Source organism: Oncorhynchus masou, chromosome 18, assembly GCF_036934945.1.
Source record: "Oncorhynchus masou masou isolate Uvic2021 chromosome 18, UVic_Omas_1.1, whole genome shotgun sequence".
Lineage (NCBI taxonomy): Eukaryota > Metazoa > Chordata > Actinopteri > Salmoniformes > Salmonidae > Oncorhynchus > Oncorhynchus masou.
Genome location: NC_088229.1, coordinates 54,458,370 through 54,485,714, shown reverse-complemented (window position 1 = coordinate 54,485,714; position 27,345 = coordinate 54,458,370). Strand labels below are relative to the sequence as shown.

Sequence of the window (27,345 nt, the reverse complement as noted above, 5' to 3'; positions counted from 1 at the left end):
AGGCCAAAACCTAGAGGAACCAGGCTATGTGGGGTGGCCAGTCCTCTTCCGGCTGTGCCGGGTGGAGATTATAACAGAACATGGCCAAGATGTTCAAATGTTCATAAATGACCAGCATGGTCGAGTAATAATAAGGCAGAACAGTTGAAACTGGAGCAGCAGCACGGGCAGGTGGACTGGGGACAGCAAGGAGTCATCATGTCAGGTAGTCCTGGGGCATGGTCCTAGGGCTCAGGTCCTCCGAGAGAGAGAGAGAAGGAGAGAATTAGAGAACGCACACTTAGCTTCACACAGGACACCGAATTGGACAGGAGAAGTACTCCAGATATAACAAACTGACCCCAGCCCCCCTACACAAACTACTGCAGCATAAATACTGGAGGCTACCATTGAAACTGTCATCCTGAGCAAAGCTCCCTTGAAACTATGAGTATATAATGCCTTTCAAACCTCCATTAGCTTTTAATTTTCCAGTAGAAGAAGAATCAGAAGAATGCTCGTCTCTGACAGTACTTGTCTGTCCCAGGGTGGAGAGTGCAATTGTGGAGGTGGCCACTGAGTTGGATCCTGCGGCCATCGAGGCTGGGGTGGAACATAAAGCTGTCAGCAAGGTGAGGCGGAAAGCCAGAGGGTTCCTGCAAGAGATGGTGGCTAACATCTCACCAGCCTTCATCAGGTACAGCACCTTTCAGCGAGTCCTCTACTCTCAAAGCACTTAATGTAATGTTCTTTGGCGCTGGCAGGGTTCCCACCGGCCTTTTGAAATAATTGAAAATGGGCGATGTCGAGGTTTAGGAAACACAATGGCCTTGATAAGTCTGAAAATGTGTGGTTATTTTTAAACAAATTTATGGTTTTGTCTATGGATATTGCTGCCAGTCAGAACACAGGTTTGTATCAATCCTCAAATGCTAGTTCTAATCAATGTAAGCAGTGCTCAAATGAAGAATGTCGTTTTGTCCCTGTTACAACGAAAGTTGCGTAAATAAATAAAGCACCACTTTGGCTAGTGACAATGCCACTGAAGGAGCCATACTTGTACATTTTTGTCTTTCAGGCTGACGGGATGGGCTCTTCTCAAGCTCTTCAATGGCTTCTTCTGGAGCATCCAGATCCACAAAGGCCAGCTGGAGATGGTGAAGAAAGCTGCTACGGAGGTTAGAATCACCGCTAACACTTTATACTGCTGGCATGATACTGTTGCGCCAGCGTGAAGAATGTCTTCCATGTTTTAGAATATGTAAATAACTTTTTGATAGATTAACATTTTATGCATGATCTGTAACATTTGTCATTTAAAGGTACACTATGGAATTTTGAGTTTACCTTAAATGTTGGTGTGTGTTGACTGTGGTTCATGGAATTTATATAAATGTATTGCTTCACTAAACCATTCAAACCTTAGTCCTGGTCAATCATGGGACCCTTTCTGTCTACCCCGGGGACAGAGCTTCTGCAATGTAGCTTTATCCACACACAAAAAAAAAAAAACACGGTCAAGGTAACGTCAGTCTTATGTCAAGACAGCTAAACCTAAGGTGACGTTTAGATGACCATTACCACCTTGAACCATCATTGATTGCCCCTATCACTTCCATTGATTGTTAGCTATTGATGGCTAGAGTTAGCTGAGGTTTGTTATGGCTGTTTAAAGAACCAAACCATGGATTATAATTTCTCTTGGCCAATACTGTTGACTACTTCCAGGGTTAGGAAACTTCTAACATCCTGAACTTACCCGTTTTTATAGGACGTTCACTCACTGCTCTAACATGTAGTGAAATCTGGGTAAATTCAAGAGGGTGCTACTAAATTAATGTTTTAACCTAGTTTTCTTTAGCCTTTGTCAATATGAATCACATACATGATAATCAATAGATTGTTCTCTACAATAGTTCAACCTTTAATGTGCTTGTACTTAATAGTGTTGTTTAAATAACTTCAGTTTGTTGTGACCATTTAGATTGCCCTACTCTTGGTTGTATTTCTTCCATATTTCAGCATTGGGAGGTGGTAACATTAGGCGTTTCCACGCTTTGGGTCAATCAACGTCATCTTGACACCCTCGTCATTTTAATCTCCAGATCCCTCGGCGTTCTATTCCTCTAACCCAGTTCAATAAATGTTGAGGGGCTGTTTCTATGGCAATTTTAAATGGGGAGGCTCACAAAATTCACAATGCAAACTGGAACAGATTTTATTTTTTCAATCAGGGAGGGTAGATATGGAAATTCAGTCTGTTCGCTTTACACTGAACAAAAATATAAACACAACAATTTAAAAGATTTTGCTGAGTTCATATAAGGAAATCTGCCAATTTAAATAAATTCATGAAGGCCCAAATCCATGGATTACACATGACTGGGCATAGGCCCACCCACTTGGGAGCCAGGCCCAGCCAATCATAATGAGTTTTGCCCCACAAAAGAGCATTTATTACAGACAGTAATACTACTCAGCAACCCCCCCCCCAGATGATCCCACAGGTGAAGAAACCGCATGTGGAGGTCCTGGGCTGGCGTGGTCACACGTTGAGGCCGGTTGGACGTACTACCGAATTCTCTAAAATGACAGAGGCAGCACAACTTGACGTGGCATTGTTTGTGATAAAACTGCACATTTTAGTGGCCTTTTAATGTCCCCAGCACAAGGCGCACCTGTGGCCTCCAATCAAGGCCTGATTGGAGGAGTGTTGCAGAGATGGTTGTCCTTCTGGAAGGTTCTCCTGTCTCCACAGAGGAACTCTGGAGCTCTGTCAGTGACTCCTAGGTTCTTGGTCACCACCCTGACCAAAGCCCTTCTCCCCCGATGGCTCAGTTTGGCTGGGCGGTCAGCTCTAGGAACTCTTGGTGGTTCCAAACTTCTTCCATTTAAGAATGATGGAGGCCACTGTGTTCTTGGGGACCTTCAATGCTGCAGAAATGTTTTGATACCCTTCCCCAGATCTCTGCCTCGACACAATCCTGTCTATGAGCTCTATGGACAATTCCTTCGACATGGCTTGGTATTTGCTCTGACATGCACTGTCAACTGTGGGACCTTATATAGACAGGTGTGTGCCCCTTTCCAAATCATGTCCAAGCAATTGAATTGACCACAGGTGGACTCCAATCGGGTAGAAACATCTCAAGGATGATCAATGGAAACAGGATGTGCCTGAGCTCAATTTTTAGTCTCATAGTAAAGGGTCTGAATACCTTTGTAAATAAGATATTTTTGTTTTTAATAAATTAGCCAACATTTCTATAAACTTGTTTTTGTTTTGTCATTATATGGTATTGTGTGTAGAATGAGAAATGTATTTAATCAATTTTAGAATAAGCCTGTAACATAACAAAATGTTGTGGAAAAGGGAAGGATTCTGAGTACACTGTATACATGGTCGAGACCCAGGGTCTGGACTATTATTTTTCGGATGCAGTTCTCTATTGAATAAAATAATCAATTTTATGGGTGAACACCATGCCCTTTTAACCATGGCCTAAATTTGTTTTTTTTTGTCTGTTTTGCAGTACAACGCTCCCCTTGTCTTCCTGCCCGTGCACAAGTCTCACATCGACTACCTGCTCATCACCTTTATCCTCTTCTGCCACAACATCAAGGCCCCCCACATCGCCGCCGGCAATAATCTCAACATCCCCATATTCAGGTGAGCCTTCAACTGGAAGAAGAACCATCTAGATGCTGATCTAGATCAGTTTTGCTGATCTTGGTCAGCTCTTCGCCTAATGATTTTGGAAAGATAAGTTGGTCCTAAATCTGTGCCTAACTGCCTAGCACTACCTGGTCGAAGCTGATCTCAGGTCTGATAATGGATGAGGTTAGAATCAAGGTAGAAGAAACTGAACCTAGATCTGCACTTGGAAGAAAATGCATTTCAAATCACCTGTGCAATGTGGAAGTTATTGAGCTAGCCTAGCCATTAGAGTTGTTTGAAATATGCCATCCAGATGCAGGATTGGTTTAGTTTTCTTATTAGACTGTATTATTTCAGTGAACGACTGGGCTTGCTTATTTTTTTCAGCACATTGATACGTAAACTGGGAGGATTCTTCATTCGGCGAAAACTCGACGAGACGCCAGACGGAAAGAAGGATGTCTTGTATAGATCTCTATTATATGTAGTAAGTCTACAGAGGATAATGGTATCCCCTTTACGGTACTTATTAGCCTGACAGAGCACTATGTGTGTCTGTCCATGAGAGAAAAGGAATGTGTGCGTGTGTCCATCTGCCTTAGTGTAAAGTGCCTCTGGGGCTCTGCTAATGGCTTTAGTCTATTACACCATGTTTGGTGAAATGTGGATATGCTGGTGTAACAGTATAGCTTCTGTCCCTCTCCTCACCCCAACCTGGGCTCAAACCAGGTACCCTCTGCACACATCAACCACAGTCACTCATGAAGCATCGTTACCCATCGCTCCACAAAAGCCGCGGCCCTTGCAGAGCAAGGGGAACAACTACTTCTAGGTCTGAGCGAGTGACGTCACCGACTGAAACACTATTAGCGCACACCACCGCTAACTAACTAGCCAATTCACACTGACCACACTGGCTAAACTGGCACTAGCTGTGTCACCCTTGTGACATTGAGGGATTTATTTTAACAAACCAAACGCAATCGTAGCGCAGCCGTACAGTGCTGTCAGGTGGGTGTGTCGGAAATATTTCTGTTATTATCACAGCTGGAATCATGTGTGCAATAGCTGGCAGTGACGCAAAATGTGTGGGTTTTGGTGAATTAATAAATAAATTGTAGGTGTGAAGGGCTTGACCACTCACTGGCCAATAAATATTCTCAGAGGCTAAATACTGCATGCGATTTTTGTCTCAAGTTTGTGTAGGTTATTGGGGGTCTTTGTTATCATCAACTCTAATTTGGCTGGAGAGCAAGGAATGTTCTTGACCTAGGACATTGTGGATTGATACTGTTTATTAAATGGCATACAGTGAAATGCATCCAGATTTGCTCAATATGGTTGGCGTGTTTGCAGTCCACAATGTTCTAGTTGGCTTCAACATGTAGTAGGGCTGGGCCATATGGCCTAAAAATCATCTCCATTTACGGTATGTATCGTTTAAAAACAAAAAAAGCATTGTTGCACAATTTAAAGATCAATACACTACATTTCAAACAGCCAGGAATAATAAAATCAATTGTAAAAGTATACCGAGGCTAATGATAAGCCTTCCACAACCATAAGACCCACTAATAATTGTATTATTTTATGAAAGTAGTTTAGCTTTTTTGCAATAGTCACTGATTTTGGCTTTCAAGTCTATGAAAATGAGAATTTTGTTACAAATTTAACCAGAACCATGCACAATGCACCTCTACTAACAATGACTAACTTCTTGTAGCAGGTATTTTAGAAAATGAACACGGGTCTCCCAACCACAAGCCCCACGTGCTAGTGAGTAGCCAGCTAATCTTTATATTTGAAGTCCCACCAACTTGGATTTATTTGCTTTGCTAACAAGGTAGAACAGTTGAACAGTTAGGAATACACCCTCCTGTCTGTCTCCAACTGTTGGACAACCCAGCCTGTTATACTTATTTCAATATTGTAATCAAGTGGCCTACCTGGATAAGGAGATACACATTTCTCAGAATGATAATGATTTACCAAATCCTTATGAATGTGTATTTTTTTTAATGCTTATTTCACATTTTTTTGTAAACCAGACGAGACAGCAAGCACAAGTCTGTAGCTAAAATCTTGATTTTTGCAATACGGGCATTTGGAAAATCGTGCTAAAATATACATTCAAATGTATCAAATTAATTCAATACATTGCCCAGCCCTAACATGTAAGCTTAAATAGCTTTACGTATAACATTGACACTTCTCCAGAGCTTTTATTTATTTATTTTTAATATTCGGCTCCTATAAATTGTATGTGCGAATCACAAGATAAATTTGCCGTTGATATGGCTATATAGGACTGAATAATTGTAAATATCTTGGAGGATCTTGTCTTTGGTAATTGGACGAGACATGCTCTTTAAAAATAGGGGTTGGATACATGAACACGTGAAACAAAGTATGGAGGTACTGTACCAGTTAAGTTTGGACACATAATCATTCCAGGGGTTTTCATTATTTTTTTACTATTTTCTACAGTGTAGAATAATAGTGAAAACATCAAAACTATGAAATAACACACATGGAATCATGTAGTAACCAAAAGTGTTAAAAAGAAATATATATGTGTGTGTGTGTGTGTGTGTGTGTGTTGTTATATATAGATATAGATATAGATATAGATATATCTCTCTTCTAAGTAGCCATCCTTTGCCTTGATGACAGCTTTGCACACTCTTGGCATTCTCTCAACCAGCTTCATGAGGTAGTCACCTGGAATGCATTTCAATTAACAGGTGTGCCTTAAGTTAAATGGCATAATTTCTTTCCTTAATGCATTAGAGCCAATCAGTTGTGTTGTGACAAGGTAGGGGTGGTATACAGAAGCTTGCCCTATTTGATAAAAGTCCATATTATGGCAACAGCTCAACTAAGCGAAGAGAAATGACATTCCATTACTTTAAGACATGAAGGTCAGTCAATGTGGAAAATGTCAAGAATGTTTAAAGTTTCTACAAGTGCAGTTGCAAAAACCATCAAGGGTTATAATGAAACTAACTCTCATGAGGACCGCCACATGGAAAGGAAGACCCAGAGTTACCTCTGCTGCAGAAGATAAGTTCATTAGAGTTGCCAGCCTCAGAAATTGCAGCTCAAATAAATGTTTCACGGAGTTCAAGTAAGACGCATCTCAACATCAACTGTTCAGAGGAGACTGCGTGAATCAGGCCTTTGCTGAAAAGAATTGCTGAAAAGAAACCACTAACACAGGATACCAATAAGAAGAAGAGACTTGCTTGGGCCAAAGAAACACGATCAATGGACATTAGACCGGTGGAAATCTGTCCTTTGGTCTGATGAATCCAAATTTGAGATTTTTGGTTCCAAACGCTGTGTCTTTGTGAGACACAGATTAGATGAATGGATGATCTCTGCATGTGTGGTTCTCACCGTGAAGCATGGAGGAGGTGGTGTGATTGGTGTGGGGCTGCTTTGCTGGTGACAGTGATATATTTAGAATTTAAGGCCCACTTAACCAGCATGGCTACCACAGCATTCTACAGTGCTATGCTATCCCATCTGGTTTGCGCTTAGTGGGGATACAATTCGTTTTTTCAACAGGACAATGACCCGAAACACACTTCCAGGCTGTGTAAGGGCTATTTGACCAAGAAGGAGAGTGATGGAGTGCTGCATAAGATGACCTGGCCTCTACAATCACCTGACCTCAACCCAATTGAGATGGTTTGGGATGAGTTGGACTGCAGAGCGAAGGAAAAGCAGCCAACAAGTGCTCAGCATGTGTGGGAACTCCTTCAAGACTATTGAAAAAGCATTCCTCATGAAGCTGGTTGAGTGTGCAAAGCTGTAAAGGCAAAGGGTGGCTACTTTGAAGAATCTCAAATATAAAATTAATTTGTATTTGTTTAAACTTTTTTTTGGGGGGGGGGGGTTATTATATGATTCCAAATGTGTTATTTCATAGTTTAGTCATCACTATTGTTCTACAATATATATTTTAAAAATAAATACCCTTGAATGAGCAGGTGTGTCCAAACTTATGACTGGTAATGTATGTGAGTTATGCAAAAGCATGAGAGCAAAAGCCTCCATAGGCTACTTGGCTAATGCAGGGTCATCATTTTTAAAAGACACACCAACACATTGCTGTTGAATCAGACTTTGTTACAGTAGGGTAGTTTGAGGGCTTGGTTGTTTATCTAATGACCCGGGAGGAAGCAATTGTGCAGGGAAAATAACTGACTAAATACAAGGGCCACTGGCATCATTGCATCTCTTGTTTCGTGATGGTGTCTATTTCCCAGCTCTGTCAAATGTCACGGGACTATTTAAAGCAAAAGCATCCATCCCCTAAAGCCTTTACACTGTCCCGAAGCTGTAGACCAGTTGGAACACACTGCATTTATTACAGAATGGGGACAAAATCTCACGCACACCATAACTGTGGTCGGTTAACCGCAGTAGGGGGCTGTTGCATCTTTTGCCTCTGTGTGTTATAGGGACCACCTGCTGGGTGCCGACGAGTGGTGGCTACTTGCACCAATTCAACACACAGAAACGTCAGAATTAACAAATGTCTGCTGGTATTCTGGTCAGATGCACTGGGTTGCACTTGGCTGTCCATATGGTGTGTGTTGTGCACCCGGGAGTAGAAATTGGCAATTTAGTTCTAGATGAGTAGTTGAAACCCATGTATCATGTCTCAAAAACAGCTAATTTATCATATTGCTAATCTATTTCCCCCCTCCCCCTAGTACACAGAGGAGTTGCTGAGGCAGCAGCAGTTCCTGGAGGTCTTCCTGGAGGGCACGCGCTCTCGCAGCGGCAAGCCCTCCCCGGCACGCGCCGGCATGCTCTCCATCGTTGTGGACGCCCTGTGCAACGGCGTCATCCCCGAAGTGATGGTGGTGCCCGTGGGCATCTCCTATGACCGCATCCTCGAGGGCAACTACAACAGTGAGCAGCTGGTACGGACGTGTGTTTGCGGGCAGGGCAGGCAAAGGAGTGTGTGTGATGGGTTCTGTGTGTTGGATTTGTGTTGCCGTATGTTTTGTAGTTGGGGGAATATCTCTGAATACCACCCTAAATGTGTATGTATTTGCTATAAGTATATAACCATAGAGCTATGTGTGAATTATATTTCTGTCTACAACCCTCAGGGGAAGCCGAAGAAGAATGAGAGTCTGTGGGGTGTCGCGTGCGGAGTGTTACGGATGCTGCGGAAGAACTACGGCTGTGTGAGAGTGGACTTCACCCAGCCGTTCTCTCTGAAAGTGAGGACTGAGAGCGAGACCTTAACACAAGCTCCCTCCGTGAAGCTCCTATGTTAACTGGACCTTTGAAAATGTCAACTAGCCTACTCCCTCTTTTAACCTACCAAGAGTCAACTAACTCCCATTGTAAAGTACACCAGAGTCGTGTTAAGGGCACGATATAGAAAATGATAATTAGCGTTTGTTAGTGGATAAGTCCAGGTAGTCCCTACCTGTTTCAGTCCGTCGTCTTTCGTGGGGTGCCTAATGAACACGTCCCAGTCTTATCCGCTCACAGAGGAGATGAAATTCGTTTTAAATACTTCCTAAAGAAAGTTATTGTGTAAGTGGGGCAGATTTGTGGAAAGGTTGTTGAAACACTGTGGGTGAAATTTGTCACACGAGTACTAGTCCCGGTTTCCTAAAGCATCTTAAGGCTAAATTAATTGTTAGAACCTTCATAGGAGCATTTTATAAATCTCCAAGCTGTTGCTCAAAACCATTGCTACTTAAGTTGCACTGGAAAACGCTTATTCACCTACTTCCTCAGACCACTCGTAGAACAGCTAAGTACAGCATTAGATGACCCCCCCCCTTTTCCATGGCACTTTACACAGAAGATCTCCACTAAACATGGAATCAAGATGTTTGTCTGTCTCTGAACGCTGATAGCTTCAGAATGAAATTGACTACAAATAATGTCACCAATGCTTTTGCAATTGTTTCAAACGAGGGAAGGCTTGAAAGATGCTTCAAGTGCAAACCGAGATGACTGCATTTAATAGATAAGTATTGGCTATTTAGACCTATTTAAATCATATTGAAATAATACAGTTCATGTTCTACACGGTGTACAAAACATTAGGAACAACTGCTGTTTCCATGAGACTGACCAGGTGAAAGCTGTGATCCCTTATTGATATCACTTGTTAAGACAGACATCGATGGACTGAGACATGGATTGTTTGTGTCATTCAGAGGGTGAATGGGCAAACAAAAGAATAAAGTGCCTTTGAACTGGGTAATGTAGTAGGTGCCAGGCGCACAGGTTTGAATGTGTCAAGAACCACAATGCTTGCGGGATTTTCACGCTCAACATTTTCCTGTGTATCAAGAATTGGCCACCACCCATTCTTGATACAGAATGATACTGTAAGTGTATTTTGCTTATTGTAGGCTACGGTGTAATTTTTCCTTCAATACATTTGTGTGCAATGATGTGCCACATCTGATTTTAGTGCATTATTATAGCCAAGGGTAAGTGTTAGAATTACCTGCCTTAATATTCGCAGCCATATACAGTGCCTTCAGAATGTATTCATACTGCTTCATTTATTCCACATTTTGTTAGTCTGATTTTCCCTCATCCATCTACATACAATTCCCCATAATGACAGTGCAATTTTTTGGGGGGGGGACATCTCTGGGACGCTGGCCCAGAAGGGGACAAGTACATTTGTGTCTAGTTCTTAACTGTTGACGTTGAGATGGGTGTTTTTTTGCAGGTACTATTTAATGAAGTTGCCAGTTGAGGACTTATGAGGTGTCTGGTTCTCAAACTTGTCCTCTTGCTCAGTTGTGCACCGGGGGCTCCCACTCTTTCTATTTTGGTTAGGGCCAGTTTGTGCTGTTCTCTGAAGGGAGTAGGACACAGTATTGTCCCAGATCTTCAGTTTGTTGGCAATTTCTCACATGGAATAGCCATAATTTATTAACAAGAATAGACTGACGAGTTTCAGAAGAAAGTTCTTTGTTTCGGGCCATTTTGCGCCTGTAATTGAACCCACAAATGCTGACGCTCCAGATAGGCAACTAGTCTAAACAAAGCCTGTTTTATTGCTTCTTTAATCAGGACAACAGTTTTCAGCTGTGCTAACATAATTGCAAAAGGGTTTTCTAATGCTCAATTAGCCTTTTAAAATGATAAACTTGGATTAGCTAACACAACGTGCTATTGGAACACAGGAGTGATGGTTGCTGATAATGGGCCTCTGTACGCCTATGTAGATATTTCATTTAAAGAAATTCCATTTCCAGCTACAATAGTCATTTACAACATTAACAATGTCTACACTCTTTCTGTTCAATTTGATGTTATTTTAATGGACAAAAGCAACAGACAAAAAATCTTTCAAAAACCAGGACATTTCTAAGGGACTCAACTTTTGAATGGTATTGTATGTAAATGAAAAACTGAAATTTCTCATTTTCAATAAATGTGCAAACAATTGTAAAAACATGTTTTCACTGTCATTATGGGGTATTGTGTGTGTGTGTAGATGGCTGAATGGGGAAAAGTATCTCCTTTTGTGTTCATGCTGTAACAAAACAAGATGGATTAAGTCGAGGGGTATGAATAGGTTCTGAAGGCACTGTAGGTGATTTCTCTCCCGTCAGTATTGTGAAGTAACGCCGCAGTTAGGGAACGTTCTCTCCGTGGGCTTTTGGGAAATGCACGTTACATCTTCAACCGTTGTGGGAATGACGCATCGTCCAAACACTCGTTAGCCTAAGTTCCATCGCTATCGGGAAACCCAGCCCCCGTCTGTGCAAAGAAATACTGTACAACTCAATCTACAGCACCATTTCAAATTTTATCATCGGAAACGTTAATGTGTGTTACAAACAGGTGAATATTTAACAAGGAGGAGTTAAATGGTCAACTGTTGTTAAATGGTCAACTGTTGTTAAATGGTCAACTGTTGTTAAATGGTCAACTGTTGTTAAATGGTCAACTGTTGTTAAATGGTCAACTGTTGTTAAATGGTCAACTGTTGTTAAATGGTCAACTGTTGTTAAAGGGTCAACTGTTGTTAAAGGGTCAACTGTTGTTCAAGGGTCGGCGTGATGCCATGCCTTCACCTTTTTCAATCGATTTGAGATCTGTTCATTTTGCTCACTGCCAATTACTAATGTGAGATGTCGCCCTATCTTTTTGTGTGTCCTTAAGGAGTACCTGGACACGCAAAGAAGTCGGCATATTCCGCCCACCCTCTCCCTGGAACAGACCTTGGTGCCCACCATCATCGATGCACAGTATGTACACATTCACACTGTCTTTTGGACCAGGCCTATGTGATTCCATTGGATTGAATTGAACTTTATTCCCAAGTGGAAAGTAAATATGTTCAACGGCTTACATACCACCACATCATAAAACATTTAACATACACATTATGGACATAGTGCTGATTCCATGTATTTTTACTAAGTCTTATTCTGTTTTCAAGTGAAACACAATACTTTGCTCTTGTTAAAGCTTTAAGAATTGATTTGTGTGTGTGTGTGCTGATTTTTTTAATTTTTTTTTATTTTTCCCACCCCCTCCCTTTGTGTGTTGGTTCAGGCCAGATCAGGCCCAGTTTGAGGGCGAGCAGGAGGAGCAGCCCAACTCCAGGGACCTGTCGGACGAACCCTGGAGAAGACAGGTCATCGCCAACCTGGCCAAGCACGTACTCTTCAGTAAGTAACGATAACACCCCCTCTTATAGGCCTTAGCCCTATGTTGGTCTTGTGTGGCTCAGTCGGTAAGAGCAAGGTGCTAGCAACACCACGGTGGCAATTTCAATTCCTGCAGGGATCACAAACGCATTTAAAAAATAAACACTTTATTATAGTCTAAACGTAGTCATTTATTTGAAGCCACACTCCACATGCACCGTAAGTGGGGCCACCAACGAAAGGTGTAAGCAAATGATGGTTCAAATGCATCCCATGACATTTTCAGATACAGACAATTGGTTTAGAGTAGCGCACCCTTCAGCCCACGACTTTGTCTAGCGTAAGGGCATTTTCTTCATCCAAATTATTTTATAATATAACACATGTTCTTATGTACCTGTGAATGTGTGCATTTGTAGAAAGTATATTTCCTGTGTTATTCATATAATATCCACTTATCTAGTCCCCCTCACATTTGTTCTCTTGTTATCTGCTTACTGCACTTTGACTTTCCTTATCACTCCTCTCACCAAGAGCACCCCCTTTTTTACTAAACAAATCCTATACTGAAGGATATGACCTTAGAACGTCATTTTTCATGATCCCCGACAACAATCTGCTTTGTGCTGTGGTCTGAAAACAAACCGGTTCTCCCTAGCTTCATTCAGGGGCATTCTCCTCAGCTAGTCCTATTCGTGTCAGCCAATCAGCTGCTACGGAGCCATATGGCATGTTGTTCTCAGCCAATCCCAGCGAGGGGAGGATAGAGGATCTGGTCAGGGGTGGAATTGCAGTATCAGTGGCTGGAGTTGTAAATGTTTTACACCCAGGCTGACATTAAACCCAAGATTAGGCACTGAAGACACCCTCTCTGTGGTCAGATTGTACTGTATTGTATTATTTAAATGATGCCTTTTGTAAACCCACACACTCTTTCTCTCTTGCGTCTAGTTCTCTCCCTCACGTCTAATTATCTTTCGCTCTCTCCCTCTTTATCATGTTCAGCCTATTCCCAGTCTTGTCTTGCACCCCTTTTTTTTGTCCCTTTTTGTTAGAATTTGCCTAGGGTTTGTGATTTCTATATTGTTCTAACACATTTTCCACCTTTTTTATAGAGCTCCATCTCACTTCAAGAAGTGACATCTCGTCTGCTTAGTTGAGAGTTCAAAAGGACTAATTTCACAAGGGCCCGTATTCAGTGTCTCAGAGTAGGAGTACTGTTCTAAGGTCAGGTCCCCCATGTCCATGAAATTGTGTTCATTATGATCTAAAAGGCCAGGCTGATCCTAGATTAACACCCCTACTCTGAGATGCTTTGGGAATACAGGCCCTGACCTGTCTTAGCTCCAGCTGACACTCATGTTATTTAGAGACATTTGCTCACTGTTTACTGTCCTTTCTCTCGGTCATCCATCTGGGCTTCCTGACTGTGACCCTGGTCGGATAACATGTCATCTCTGTTTCCCCTCCCACAGCGGCTAACAAGTCCTCAGCAGTCATGTCCACCCACATTGTAGCCTGTCTGCTCCTTTACAGACACAGACAGGTAAGCAGCCCTACTTTTCACAGGAATAAGATCCAACGGTCACGTTTTGGTTCAAGGCCTTGCTTTATTGTGATTGAGCCCCATTCACGGTTTGATGCGCTTAACGCTAAACTCCCTGCTAACCGACGTCAACAACAATAATTTGAATCTGCCTTGACTGCTGTTTATTGGCTCTTCCCAATTTGAGGCCCTTGAGTCATAACCCACATCAAGATGAGCCAATCATTGCAGGTTTTAATTTAGTCTTTGTTGATTTATGTAAAAAAGGAATTACTCCAAGCTGGGTATGATAATGTCATAATGTTGATTTTACCCTTTTTAAATTGTCAATACAATTACACATTGCTACTCAAAGTATACTTGGTATTAGTGCTTAATTATCCTCAGTTTGAATGAACATTGTGGAAGTATTATTTTTCACCACGTCTGTGTCTCCCCTTTGCTTCAGGGGGTTGCGCTGTCCAAGCTGGTGGAGGACTTCTTCAACATGAAGGAGGAGATCCTGTCACGGGACTTTGACCTGGGCTTCTCCGGCAACTCAGAGGACGTGGTCATGCACGCTCTCCACCTCCTGGACAACTGTGTGCACGTGACCAGCACCAACCGCAACACGGAGTTCACCATCGCCCCGAGCAAAACAGTGCCGGCGCTGTTCGAGCTCAACTTCTACAGCAACGGCCTCTTCCATGTCTTTATCTCGGACGCCATCATAGGTACTGACACCGCCGCTGTGTTTTGACATAGGGAAACCTATTGAGTGAAATAAAGTACACCAATTCATCAGTTTTTCCCAATTGTGTGTTGCAGCCAAGTCCCTATTGGATTCTGTTCAGATTTCTTTCTTTCTTTTTGTAGAGGTTTTTGCAGACATGACTTTAATATATTGAATTTCCTCCACTAATGTACATTTATTTTTTTCATCAATGTCTCAACATCGGTTTAATTTTGTCATCTCACCATCCGTTCTGTCTACCCTTTTTTGTTGTAATTAAAATTTTAAAAATTTGCCCTCAGCATGCAGTGCTCTGGCATTGCTACGGGAACAGGCGGCATCTGAGGTGGAGGGGGAGCAGGGCGGGCCCAGCATCCTCCTCAGTCAGGAGAGACTGATCCGGAAGGCCGCTGGCCTCTCCCACTTCCTCACCAATGAAGTGGCGGTTGCACCGGTCAGTCAATTCTTCCACCCCCCCCCAGTACACCTATTCCGTGCACTTAACAACCTTGTAACATTCTTGCGCATGTTACTTTACGCACACAACTTCTTGAACAGCCATTCTGTTTTAGTTATTCTCTCGCAATGTTGTTCAAAATGTGTACATAAGAAAATTACACCCCAAAACTATTTTGGTATTTGTTTCATTAGTCCACTGTTGATATAGTCCCAAATAATTTTGCATTTCAGTGATCAACTTTTCAAGAAATATAACTTGTATGTCTTAACTTGATTGCTGACAGGCAAAACATTTTGGGACTATATCAACAATGGACTAACGAAACAAATTCAACGTTTTCCTTTAAGTGCTAAATGGAACAGATGAGACTGCTTGTGCAGTATTTCTGTTCTGCCAAACCAGTGTTTTCTACCATTTTGATATAACTATGATACAACTGCACCATCTAGCGGGGAAGATAAAGCACTGTTTCCTTGATTCAGGAGTAGGCTTTGGTGGTATACCTGGGTATTTGGAAATGGCCACAGGATGGTTTTACCATAAAACAATTTATTTTGAAATATTTTTTCAAATAAAATGTGAAATATCTGTAGCTACTTTAAGTTAATACCTGTAGTCAACTTGTGTAATACCTCAGGAGATAAAGCAGATTGCATTGTTAATTTCACCTGTCACATTAGTTTACATTGAGGCTTAACGTAGTTCCCCAGTACAGTTGAGCCAATCAAGTGTTTGTTTGAAAATGACACAATGGGAGAAAGAGGGAGCTGGTATTTGGTTTAACTTTCTTGTAAGCTAAGTAAGTCGCTGAATTAATAAGGAGACGGCACATCCTATAGCGTTAGCTTTCTGCTGTGTTTGAAAAGTCAAAGCTCTTTGCACGAGTTATCTGTACAGCTGCCACTGCGATTTTGATTTCCTTGCATTTTCTCTCTCATCTCTGTTCTCGGCCCTTCTCCAAGCAGAGCAGGTTGGCCCATTGCCCTAGCGACTCAGTCTCTGCACAGACAGCGTGAACACATGCTGGTGCTGTTTTTCTGTCAGACAAGCATATGTCAACTTTGTTAATTTGCACAATGTCTCTCGTTCACGTTCGCTTGTAAAAGTCCAAACTCAACAAAAATGTGTCCCTGTGCCCAAGAATGCCAATGTAACCTGTCTATATGGCTATTGCTCGGAGAGCACTCACATCTGTAACCATGAAATGCTTTGAAAGACTCTCCCTCGGGAGGCTGAAAATATTCTGCATGGGGCCACAGATCCTCAAAGTTCTAGAGCTGCACCATTGAGAGCATCTTGACTGACTGCATCACCACTTGGTATGGCAACTGCTTGGCTTCCGGCCACAAGGCGCTACAGAGGCTAGTGCATACAGCTCAGTACATCACTGGGGCTGAGCTCCGTGCCTTCCAGGACCTCTATACCAGGCGGTGTCAGAGGAAGGATTAAAAAAACTCCAGCCACACAAGTCATACTGTTCTCTCTGATTTTGTTTTATACTGTTCAATCAAACTTCAACCAAAAATAATTTTCATAGATTTCTGCATTTCCAGCACTCATTTGAGTGCAACATAGGGCTGCACATATGGGCAAAACATCTTAGCCTTATTTTTAACAAAATATTGCACTTGCAATTTAGATCAACACTTGAGTGAGCTGTTGGAGTCATGGAAATAGAATGATAGTGGGCACTTAGAATATAGTTTTTGAGAACAAATAAAAAAGCCAGAGGAGTTATTGTGACAGGTTAGGGACCAAAGTGTTGGGCAGTGTTTCCTAGGGGACCCTATAATCTTTGGCTACTTTAAGTATTTTTCTCTGAGCTACTTTATGTAGCTAACATAGTCCATGCTTCATATTTTCCTCTTTGATTCAGATGATTGTGCAACACAAACAACATGCTGATTTCGGCCTACACCATCTCTGGTATCAGGCTGTATTGGCTAGCTATGTTTACTCAGACTCTACATTTACTACCTCGCTAGCAATTAGCATTAGCAGCTAAAACAATTTATTTTAGCCACAACTTGCTAAGAACTTACTGCTTGCGGACTGTAAGATACACAAACTAATAGTGTCATTGTAGAACGCTTGTGGATTTATATTAAGACGCAGTGGAAATCCGCATCGTTATCATCAACATCTTGATGCATGTGCTGCATTGACCATGCAGACTGAACGCAAGTGGTCTCGTGGTTGAGCAACAACTGTGCTCCTTGAGTGACGGGGTGGGGCTTGGTCTGTGTGGAAAGTGGCAATGAGAGGGCGGGAGAGGAGAGGGATGACTCAAGTACCGGAGTAAACTAATACAAATGGATGCTACACACAACAGAGTAGCGTATCACATTTAACAAACCAAACATTGAAATACTGGTATAGAAGGTAAAGTACAAACCCAAACTGGTCCATGCATCAATACCGGTGTATATAGTATACTCTACTACTACCTACAGGGACTTCAGAAAGTATTCACACCCTTTTACTTTTTCCCAATGTCGGCACTAAAGTAATACTGCAAAACATGGCAAAGCTTAACTTTTTATCCTGAATACAAAGTTTTATGTTTGGGTAAATCCAATAGAACACATTACTGAGTACCACTCTCTCTATATTTTCAAGCCTAGTGGTGGCTGCGTCACGTTATGGGTATGCTTGTAATCGAAAAGGTCTGGGGAGTTTTTCAGGACAAAAATGGGTCTAAGCACAGTCAAAATCCTGGAGTCTGTTTCCACCAGGCACTGGGAGATGAATTCACCTTTCAGCAGGATAACAACCTAAAACAAGGCCGAATCTACACTATGGTTACTTAACCAAGAAGACAGTGAATGTTGCTGAGTTACTTTTGACTTCAATCTACTTAAATTGATGGCAAAACCTAAAAAAATGGTTGTCTAGCAATGATCAACAACCAATTTGACAGCACTTGAAGAATTTTGAAAATAATGATTGGCAAATGTGGCACAATCCAGGTGTGAAAAGCGCATGAAAACTTAGCCAGAAAGACTCACAGCTGTAATTGCTGCCAAAGCTAGTAATACATGTTCACTCGGGTGCGATTACTTATGTAAATGAGATTTCTGTGTTTTATGTTCAATACATTTGCAAAAATGTCTAGACATGTTTTAAATTTGTCATTATAGGGTTTTGTGTGTAGTTTGGTGAGGGGAATGAGCATGTCTTAAATTAATTTTGAAAATGGGCTGTAAACCATGAATAAGTTGAGGGGTATGAATACTTTCTTGTGTAACTTTGAGCTGGATTGCCTGTCTTTGCCATTATCTTCATTAATGCTCATTAGCATATTTAGCTAGCAGTCTCTGGAAATTCTCCAGTAAAATGGGTTCAATGGGCTTTTTTTTTCTTAATTTCTATCTCCCCTTGTGTACTAAGACGGTAATACTGTAAATCCAGGAATGAGGACGATATGAAAATCTGGATACACCCTAGTCACTAGAGCAGAAAGGGAAAATGTTGCTTAACGGTCCCCAATAAAATAAGATATAGCACGTTCATCCAGGGTGAAAGCTGTGGGGTCTACACTTTATTTACCGCAATATCTGTATTGTGTGTGTCTCTCTCTCGATAGTGACCTTTTGTCTCCTCTCCAGCCCTGTCAGACCATCTATCAGGTGTTCCACGATGCTGTCAGCCGTTTGATCCAGTATGGAGTTCTGTATGTGGCAGAGGTGAGGTTTTTTTTACATGACGGAATGAAGGAATGCTGTCCGGCTGCAAAATGCCAAAAACAAGGTCTTCAGGCTCAAATTAAATCTTGATTTGAAAATGCTTATATTTAACTGAATTTTCTAGCAAATGTTCTGAACCGTGTGTGCAAGCACGTTTGTGTTATTGTGTGTGTCCGTGTATTCATTCAGGAGGACCAGGAGGAGCTGACCCCCAGCCCCACCGAGGAGCCATGGCCTAAGAAGTTCCCTGAGCCCCTGTCGTGGAGGAGTGATGAGGAGGACGAGGACAGCGACTTTGCAGAGGAGCAGAGGGACCGCTACCTCAAAGTAAGCCAGCCACACTGACATTTGGAAAACAATCACCACAGACGGTTAGCTTGGATGTCCAAAATGACACTTTTTTTTTTCTCTTTTTTTTTCTCCCCCATCCTATGTAGTTCAATCAAAGATAGTACAATACATAAACGGGTAACTGACAAAATAAAGGATATACCAATATAAGTTTCTTATTAGGGTGTTGGACCACCATAAACTGCCAGAACAGCTTCAGTGCACCTTGGCATAAATTCTACAAGTATCTGGAACTCTATTGGATGGATGCAACTCCTCCATTCTTCCAAGATAAAGTCCATCATTTGGTGTATTCTTGATGGTGGTGGAAAACGTCGTCTCAGGCACCACTCCAGGATCTCACGTCTTCAATTGGGTCGAGATCTGGTGACTGAGACACACACAATAAAAATAATCTGTCCTTGTTTGCAACACTCACTACTGAGTTCCAAATTGCTTATGGGAGCGACATCAGAACAAGAACTGTTTGCGGGAGCTTCATGAAATGGGTTTCCATGGCTGAGCACCCGCAGACAAGCATAAGATCACCATGCGCAATGCCAAGCGTCGGCTTGAGTTGTGTAAAGCTCGCCGTCATTGGCCTCTGGAGCAGTAGAAACGCGTTCGCTAATATTTGTTTGACGAATACCAGGAGAACACTACCTGCCCCAATGCATAGTACCAACTGTAAAGTTTGGTGGAGGAGGAATAATGGTCTGGGGCTGTTTTTTCATGGTTCGGGCCCCTTAGTTCCAGTGAAGGGAAATCTTAACTTTACAGCATACAATGACATTCTAGACAATTCTGTGCTTCAACAGTTTGGAGAAGGCCCTTTCCTGTTTCAGCATGACAATGCCCTGATGCACAAAGCAAGGTCCATACAGAAATGATTTGTCGAGATCGGTGTGGAAGAACTTGACTGGCCTGCACAGAGCCCTGACCTCAACTCCATCGAACACCTCTAGGATGAATTGGAAGGCCGGCTGTGAGACGGGCCTAATCGTCCAACATCAGTGCCCAACCTCACTAATGATCTTGTGACTGAATGGATGCAAGTCTCTGCAGCAATGTTCCAACATCTAGTAGAAAGCCTTCCCAGAAGAATGGAGGCTGTTATAGCAGCAAAGTCGGACCATCTTCATACTAATGATTTTGGAATGAGACGTTTGATGAGCAGGTGTCCACATACATATGTCCATGTGGTGTATGTTGCATTTTATATTTACTGAGTTACAGTTCATATGAGGAAATTATTCTATGAAAGAAATTCTTTACATTTTACGCTCTTATCCAGAGCGACAGAGTAGTGAGTATATACACAATACTTTTTTGGTATGGGTCCACCATGGGAATCGAACCACCAACCCTGCCGCTGCAAGCGCCATGCTCTACCAACTGAGCTACACAGGATCACTAGGCTTTAATATATGGATTTCACATGACTGGAAATGGATATGCATCTGTTGGTCACGGATACCTTAAAGAAAAATGTCCTTCAGGATCTCGTCACGGTATTTTTGCGTGTTCAAATTGATATCGATAAAATGCAATTGTGTTCGTTGTCCGTATCTTATACCTGCCCATACCATAATCCCACTGCCACCATGGTGCACTCTGTTCACGACACTGACATAGGCAAACCGCTCGCCCACACGACACCATACACGTGGACAATTGTACATTAATCTGCTGCCGTCAAAGTATCTGCCCAGTAGCTGCCGCAGTGCTAATATTTTATTTATTATTATATTTTTACATGCAAAAATAAAAATTTGTTGACTTTTCAGCCAGCTGAATAAGAAGTGATAAACAAATCTGAAGTTCAGTTCAATCAAAGCTATCGGAGAGATGTGCATTTTATCTGTGGCCAATGACCTTGAGGCTTCTTGGGTGGGGCAGTACTTATGTAACTCTATGGCAGCACCCAAGAGGGCTAAAGCTGCCAGGACTTCCCAGTATGTGCTGCAGTCGCACACTGTCCTTCACTCACCCGCCTGAAGCCCTTGAGCATGCTCCAATTCCGCGCATTCTATCACGCACAACTGGAGAAAATTGAGGGCTAGCACCTCCGTAACAGCACCAAAAGAGACTGAAATGGCTGAATACGGGAGTTGCCTTACTCAAAGAAAATGTAGCAAGACGTCAATACAACTGGGAAGCGGCCACTTGCTCTGAATGACACGTCGGCACTGAGCTGTCGGCTCTATCTAGCTAATGTGTTTTTAGTTCCCACTTCTTCAGGTGGTAAATGGCCGCGGCCAATGTGCACAAAAAAAGATGCAGGCAAATTAATCTCTAAAGAGCCAAAAAGAAATTGGATCCTTCTGGATCCTATTTTAACATGTTACACATCAGTCATGCTTTCCCTGATCACATTAGCTTAAATATCCAACTTCTTTCTTGTCTTACTACTTAATGGCACTGGAAAAAGTTAGTCTAGAGCCCTGGCGATAATAGGAAGTAACTGCTGTATCGTTATCGAAGCAAAATGTGTCAATTTATTGTGTTATTACTTTTTATCCATATCGAATAGGATGCAGCCCTTCTCTTATTCTGCAATTATACCTTGACTTATACACCCTTACATTACAAACTCATACTACATACACCCTTACACATGCTGATATTGCCTACACCTTTATATACCAGGTCCAGTGTTTGTGCTGCTGCTTTGTCCACAACAATCCTGTGCTGTCAAACTTTAAAAAAAGACATCTCTGACCAGTTGCTATGTGTGTGGTGTGTGTCCACAGGTGAGCCTGTCCCCCGAGCACCAGGAGTTCTTTGTCTTCCTGCAGCGTCTCCTCAGCCCCGTACTGGAGGCCTACAGCGGGGCGGCCATCTTTGTCCACAGCCTGAGCCAGCCCATGGCCGAGCCAGAGTACACGCAGCAGCTCTTCCGATACCTGCTCACACGCACTGAGAAGGGAGTGGCCGCCTACGGTAACATTTTTATTTTCTGTACTGCGACTTTTACTAGATAAAGACTTCGAGGAGCTCTGCAAATCGTAAACTGTAATGCTGCCTAATATAACCTTTTTTATTCTAATGTTCTGACCTGGGGCCATAAGTATGAAGCTTCTCAGAGTAGGAGTGCTGATCTAGGGTCAGCTCCCAACGTCCATGTACTCTAATTCATTGTCATCTAAAAGTCTAAACTGATCCCAAAATTGGCACTACTGAGACTACTACATACAGCCCCCGAGGTTGATCATCTTAGTCAGAACAAACAACCTGAAATAAGATTCTCTCTCCTCTCCTCTTCTGTTCTCTTCTCTTAGGTGAAAGTGCGACACACTACCTCGTGAAGAACACCGTGAGAACGTTTAAGGAACTTGGGGTGAGAGGCCGCTAAATTCTAGCATGTAGCATCCATCCTCTCTGTTTTGATAGTTCTGAAGACTGTCTTCTGTTAGTCAACTTCTGAAAATATCTATGCACAAAACTCAGTGGTGGCTCACTGCAGAACAAACTGCTGATATTCTAATCTAAATTCCAAAAAGCTTTTCAAATGTTTTTTTTTTTTTGTAAAAGTCCATCTCTGGTGTTCTCTAATTTAAATGGCTGCAGGTCCTGAAGGAGAGGCGGGAGAACCGTGTGTCATTGGTGGAGCTGAGCAGCACCTTCCTACCTCAGGCGAATCGGAACAAGCTCCTGCATTACATCCTGGGCTTCACCCTCCTGTGACCTACAACCTTCCCACCGAGCTCCACCCACCCTGTCTCCCCTCCACAAGGGCTTTTACTGGCTAGTTCTAACCAATCAGAGGTGCTACTCTATGGAAAGCTTTACCAGGAAGTGCCTTTCGTGAAACCACTATTAGCCAGAAGAGACTTGAAATCAGTCTTCCTCCTCCAGTTGAGACCCTTCCACCTGTAGAACTGTGCAGCTAGATTGAAAGGAGAAAAAAAACTAAACAAAACTGTCCCTCATCTGACTCTATAATCGTTCTTCAGTGAAAGTCAGTTTTTAATTGGATTGGTCTTTTAACTATAGGAATACGGATGAATTAACTGTAGGAATACTTACTCATCTTCGTTGGACTAATCATATTGTTTTTCTCTCAGTCCTGTAAATGAATGTCATCTTTACAAACACAAAAAACAATGCCTTTGGTGTAAAAAAAAAAAAAAAAAAAATGTAGAGGTTATGGGCATTTTTTGGCACCAGAATGCATGTAGAAAATATTCTCATTGCTTGGCCCCTATCCATATGTTAGAAACTGAAACCACATATTAGAAACGGACATAATGAAGACTATTTAAAAATAATAATAATAAAAAAGCATGCAAGTCGAACTCACTATGTACAAGTGTTACTCATCTCAAGTTTAGTCCATGGGCATATCTACAGTGAGCAGGCAGCCCATGGTTCTGTAGACCTCTAAAGACATTAACCTCATGTGTTGTTGTTTTTCTATGTTGTATGAACGAAAGGGCATTCTGGTGCAACCCACCACATGAAACTTGCCCTTTGTGCTACCTTGAACATGGGCCACTCGCTTTGATGTCTGACAATCGGCAGACTCGTCGCGCTACCTTTTTATTTCTGACTGAATTGGCAACTGTGGCTCAGATTCCAAGGCACTTGTGCTGTTAAAACATGAATTCCTGGTGTTAACCTAGTTGTATGATTTCCATAGCCTTTTGGAACAGCAATGTAGCTGGATGTAAAACATTTTGTTGGGGTTTTACATCTGCCGAAATGGAATTATAATTTCTCAATGTGTAACTAAAGCAGAGAGCTGATATGAACAAATATTAATTGCTGCACAATATTTAAAAAATACTCTTCCCGAGTCATGAAGCATTACGATTACCTTGCAAAATCCAGCACTTCCTCTTCATGCACAAGAGTATGTAGTATAGTTTAGGTATTAAAACTGTAGTCCCGCAGAGGTTACAGTACAGCCAAGTAGGACATTGCAGTGCTGGCACCCTTTTTACAAAATGATTCAAATGTAATAACTGATTATAGTGTTGCTAAAACAACATGCGTTTGTATATTACTAAATGTACTTGGAAGCCTTAAATACCATACAAGGCTCTTGCAATGTATACTTTGACTTTGTCGTGAATCATTTTTGGGTACTGGTGGGTGGGGGGGGAGCCGATTTGTGCGTTTACCCAACATCTACATGAATGTTCAGCATCAGAGAACATAAACTCCCTCAAACCTGGCATACGGGTTACATAAGGCATAAGATCAGCATAGCAAGCCTTTTATTTTCCATGAACTTATCTGTGGTCTCCCGCTTTATCTTCCTTGTAGTGGGTGGGATGGGAAACTACTCTGTCAATTGTACGTGTTCTTACTCGTAAAGAACGTACTGTAGATTAACTTTACTTAGGGCAACTTGGTTACTCACATGGTTGCCTCCACGCACAACAGACACGGTTCTGTCGTTAGCATAGTCACAGGAGGACCTTTTTGGTTATGAACAGTAAATATCTGACATGTGTAATTTGGTTCATCAAACAAGCTAACAGGTCCTCCTGAAGCTAGCAAGTTAGATGGGAGGTATTGAATTAGATGTGTGTGTGTGTGTGTGTGCCCTATAGCTAGCTTTGCACGCTGGAATAGGTTATTTTTAGTCACTTCAAGGAAAAGATCGGTCTCCCTTTTTTTGCTTTTAGCCTCACGTAAAGCCGCAAAGCTTTAGCTAGTTAGGGTAGAGGGACTATTGATGTACCGACTCCATTTCTCCTGGTTGTCTTTGGTATGGAGCGTGACCCTAATAATCCATCAGCTGCACGGCTTGTCCTTTTACAAGTATGTGTTGACCCTTCTCATTGTGGACTAGCCTCTCTGGCTGGGTAATAGGGCCCTGTTCTTAAGACTTTTAGAAATGCATCCCTCCTGTCTTTAACATCTCTGATCTGTGAAAGCAAGGTTTCTACTGTATTACTCTGATCAATCCTTGCCAAGGAAGGAAGGAATGATTCATGTTCTAAATGTATATGAACAGGGCCCAACTCCCTGTCTGGTAATATTGGGTCTCTGAGGTGTTGGGGTCGTTCATGCCGATGTGCAGCACAAGCTAGTTTGAAAATGAAGGTTTGAGGTAATGGGAGCAGAGGGAAAGCCAATGAAAGTGCAAGGGATGGCTGTGACAACACAAACGTTGCAAAAGATGAACAAGAGGGATGAGAACTGAACGTCTCAAGACCAGTCTCGTTTACACTTGCTACCAATTTTTGATTTGAAGAAATATGCTAATTTGGTGTTGTATGGTGTTAAAGTGGAGAAATATGAGTTTGTGTATAATCCCTATTGTGGTATTATTTATTAATTTGGCAATCATGGTCTGCAAAGGCACGTTGATATGTAACGCATCAAAATGAGTTTCAATGCATTAAGCTTAGCTTGAGTCAGTCAAATTGTAGCAGATTCCATTTCCCTGTATTTATAGTGTAAAACTGTTTAGATTAAACACTGGAACTCTGCGTTGGTGTCAGTTGTTTAAAAATGTTGGCGCTGAATCTGAATGCAACTCTGCATTATGATATGGACTGTCATTTTTCCATTTGAATTGCACGTCTTTAGTATTCATTAGGACAGAGTTGACACCATTGAATAGCAGAGGCTCGCAAGGGGAGTTGAAGGGGAGTTGAATGAGCACCGAGTATCAAATCCTCATTTTGAAACCTGGTGTTGCCAGGGCCTGGATGTTTCTTTTGGGAACCACACATGGGGAAATACACTTTTGTAGCAACTTGTTTGCTAGGTGCCACACGATACCTATGGTATGTGTATTGAATGGGGACACCGGTGTGCAGTGCACACTATAAGAACACAATCACAGCTAACGATCTACTCTCTTGGTACAGACTGTCGCTCCGAGAGCCCAGTATTTAAAGCAATAATAAACCCAGATTCTGTAAGTTACTCAAACTCACCCCTGTGGCACGCCCAAGTCGAGACGAGGCTCTGTGCTTGTATCCGCTGGTCGCCATCAATTTCATAGGTACCTAAATGTGAACTCTATACTTAACCTGAGAAATGTAGACTGTGTGTGTGTGAATACTTTATTTGAAGAGAATGATAGTAGTTTGAGTAGAAAACCAAGTTGGGTTTGTTACTTCTGTATCTTACACCCCCCCCCCCCCCCAAATAGTTGATGTGTTAATTAAGACTCTCGATCGATCAGCGCACAAACATGTTTAGTTTTGGCACATCTGGATGGTGGTTGAATCATTTCACTAATGTGGGCAACATGTTGATGCATACACACGACATTAACCTGTTGTAGACAATAAACCTTAACTGTATTCTTTGAGCATGATGCCTTTTAATACACTGTGGAGTTTGTTTTGTTTTTTGGTGTATGTTGTGCATGTTAGCTGAGGCCCATGTAGCATGGCCACTAAAAGAACTCACTGTAAGAGTAGTAACTTGTTTAAAAAAAGAAAGTCATCATTTTCTTACACGAACACAAGTTTACCATAGTCACCAGCTACTAAAAAAACAAATGTCACTCTTTATGTTCCTGCTTCCATAGAACAAAAACAATATTCAAGCACAGTTGTCAGCACATTTTTTTTGTTTGTTTTTTGTTTTTAAATAAATTAATGATTAACAATGCAGCTTTGTCTTGTCATTTTTGAAAGGAATGATGATCAATCACAAAAATTGTGGTGATACATTCATGCCTCTGCGTTTTGAAAAGAGAAATTGCCTTTTGTCCATGACATTTGTAATCAGTTTACATTACTGTGTGGGAAAAGTCCCTTAATGAGATCCTTTTATGTGAGATGAAGACAATACTCAGACGTGCCAAACCTGTATTTTTATATGAGGGGAAGTCGCTTAAATGACAATGTAACATTTGGATTTCTACAGAACTATATGACATTAACAGATGAGTAATAAACCAATTTTTCCATAAACATATCCTGATCAGAACCTCTCACTTCTGGACTGTAATGCAGTACTCTTTGGACTCCGACTGCACTAGAAAGAATACAATAGTTTCAAAACTCAGCAAGGTTCCTTCTGACACGATCTCTAGAGGTCAGACCATGGAAACCATACACTTAGACAACTTCAACTTTTGTATCTGTCCTATTAGGGCGTCTGAGCACAGGCCGCACCATTCAAGCCATCTCCATAGACCGGTTGGTTGTTTGGCAACAAAACCGACACAGGGTTGGCTTACATCAGAGATGAGCAACGCCCAGTCCTCGGGGGGCCTCACCTTGAGAGAAAAACATTAAGTTATTCTACACATTTTGCCATGAGGTGTGGCGAAATGTGTGCTTTTTTTATGCTAACTGAATGAGTGAATCATTGGGGTCCCCACAGTTGGTAT

General features: G+C 41.9%; 1 protein-coding gene across 1 annotated transcript in view; it reads left to right on the top strand.

The window, feature by feature from the left end:
* gpam (glycerol-3-phosphate acyltransferase, mitochondrial) overlaps positions 1-26,618 on the top strand; it is a 42,284-nt gene extending 15,666 nt beyond the window's left edge. Inside the window, exons 6-21 of the mRNA XM_064923725.1 lie at positions 527-676; positions 1,058-1,157; positions 3,513-3,649; positions 4,025-4,124; positions 8,362-8,574; positions 8,767-8,880; positions 11,810-11,895; positions 12,206-12,321; positions 13,776-13,846; positions 14,295-14,559; positions 14,861-15,012; positions 18,627-18,704; positions 18,894-19,031; positions 21,788-21,977; positions 22,316-22,374; positions 22,605-26,618. Coding sequence (XP_064779797.1) covers positions 527-676; positions 1,058-1,157; positions 3,513-3,649; positions 4,025-4,124; positions 8,362-8,574; positions 8,767-8,880; positions 11,810-11,895; positions 12,206-12,321; positions 13,776-13,846; positions 14,295-14,559; positions 14,861-15,012; positions 18,627-18,704; positions 18,894-19,031; positions 21,788-21,977; positions 22,316-22,374; positions 22,605-22,721 — 2,086 coding nt within the window. The 3' untranslated portion in view covers positions 22,722-26,618. The remainder of the gene's footprint in view (positions 1-526; positions 677-1,057; positions 1,158-3,512; positions 3,650-4,024; positions 4,125-8,361; positions 8,575-8,766; positions 8,881-11,809; positions 11,896-12,205; positions 12,322-13,775; positions 13,847-14,294; positions 14,560-14,860; positions 15,013-18,626; positions 18,705-18,893; positions 19,032-21,787; positions 21,978-22,315; positions 22,375-22,604) is intronic.
* Positions 26,619-27,345: the final 727 nt, after the last annotated feature.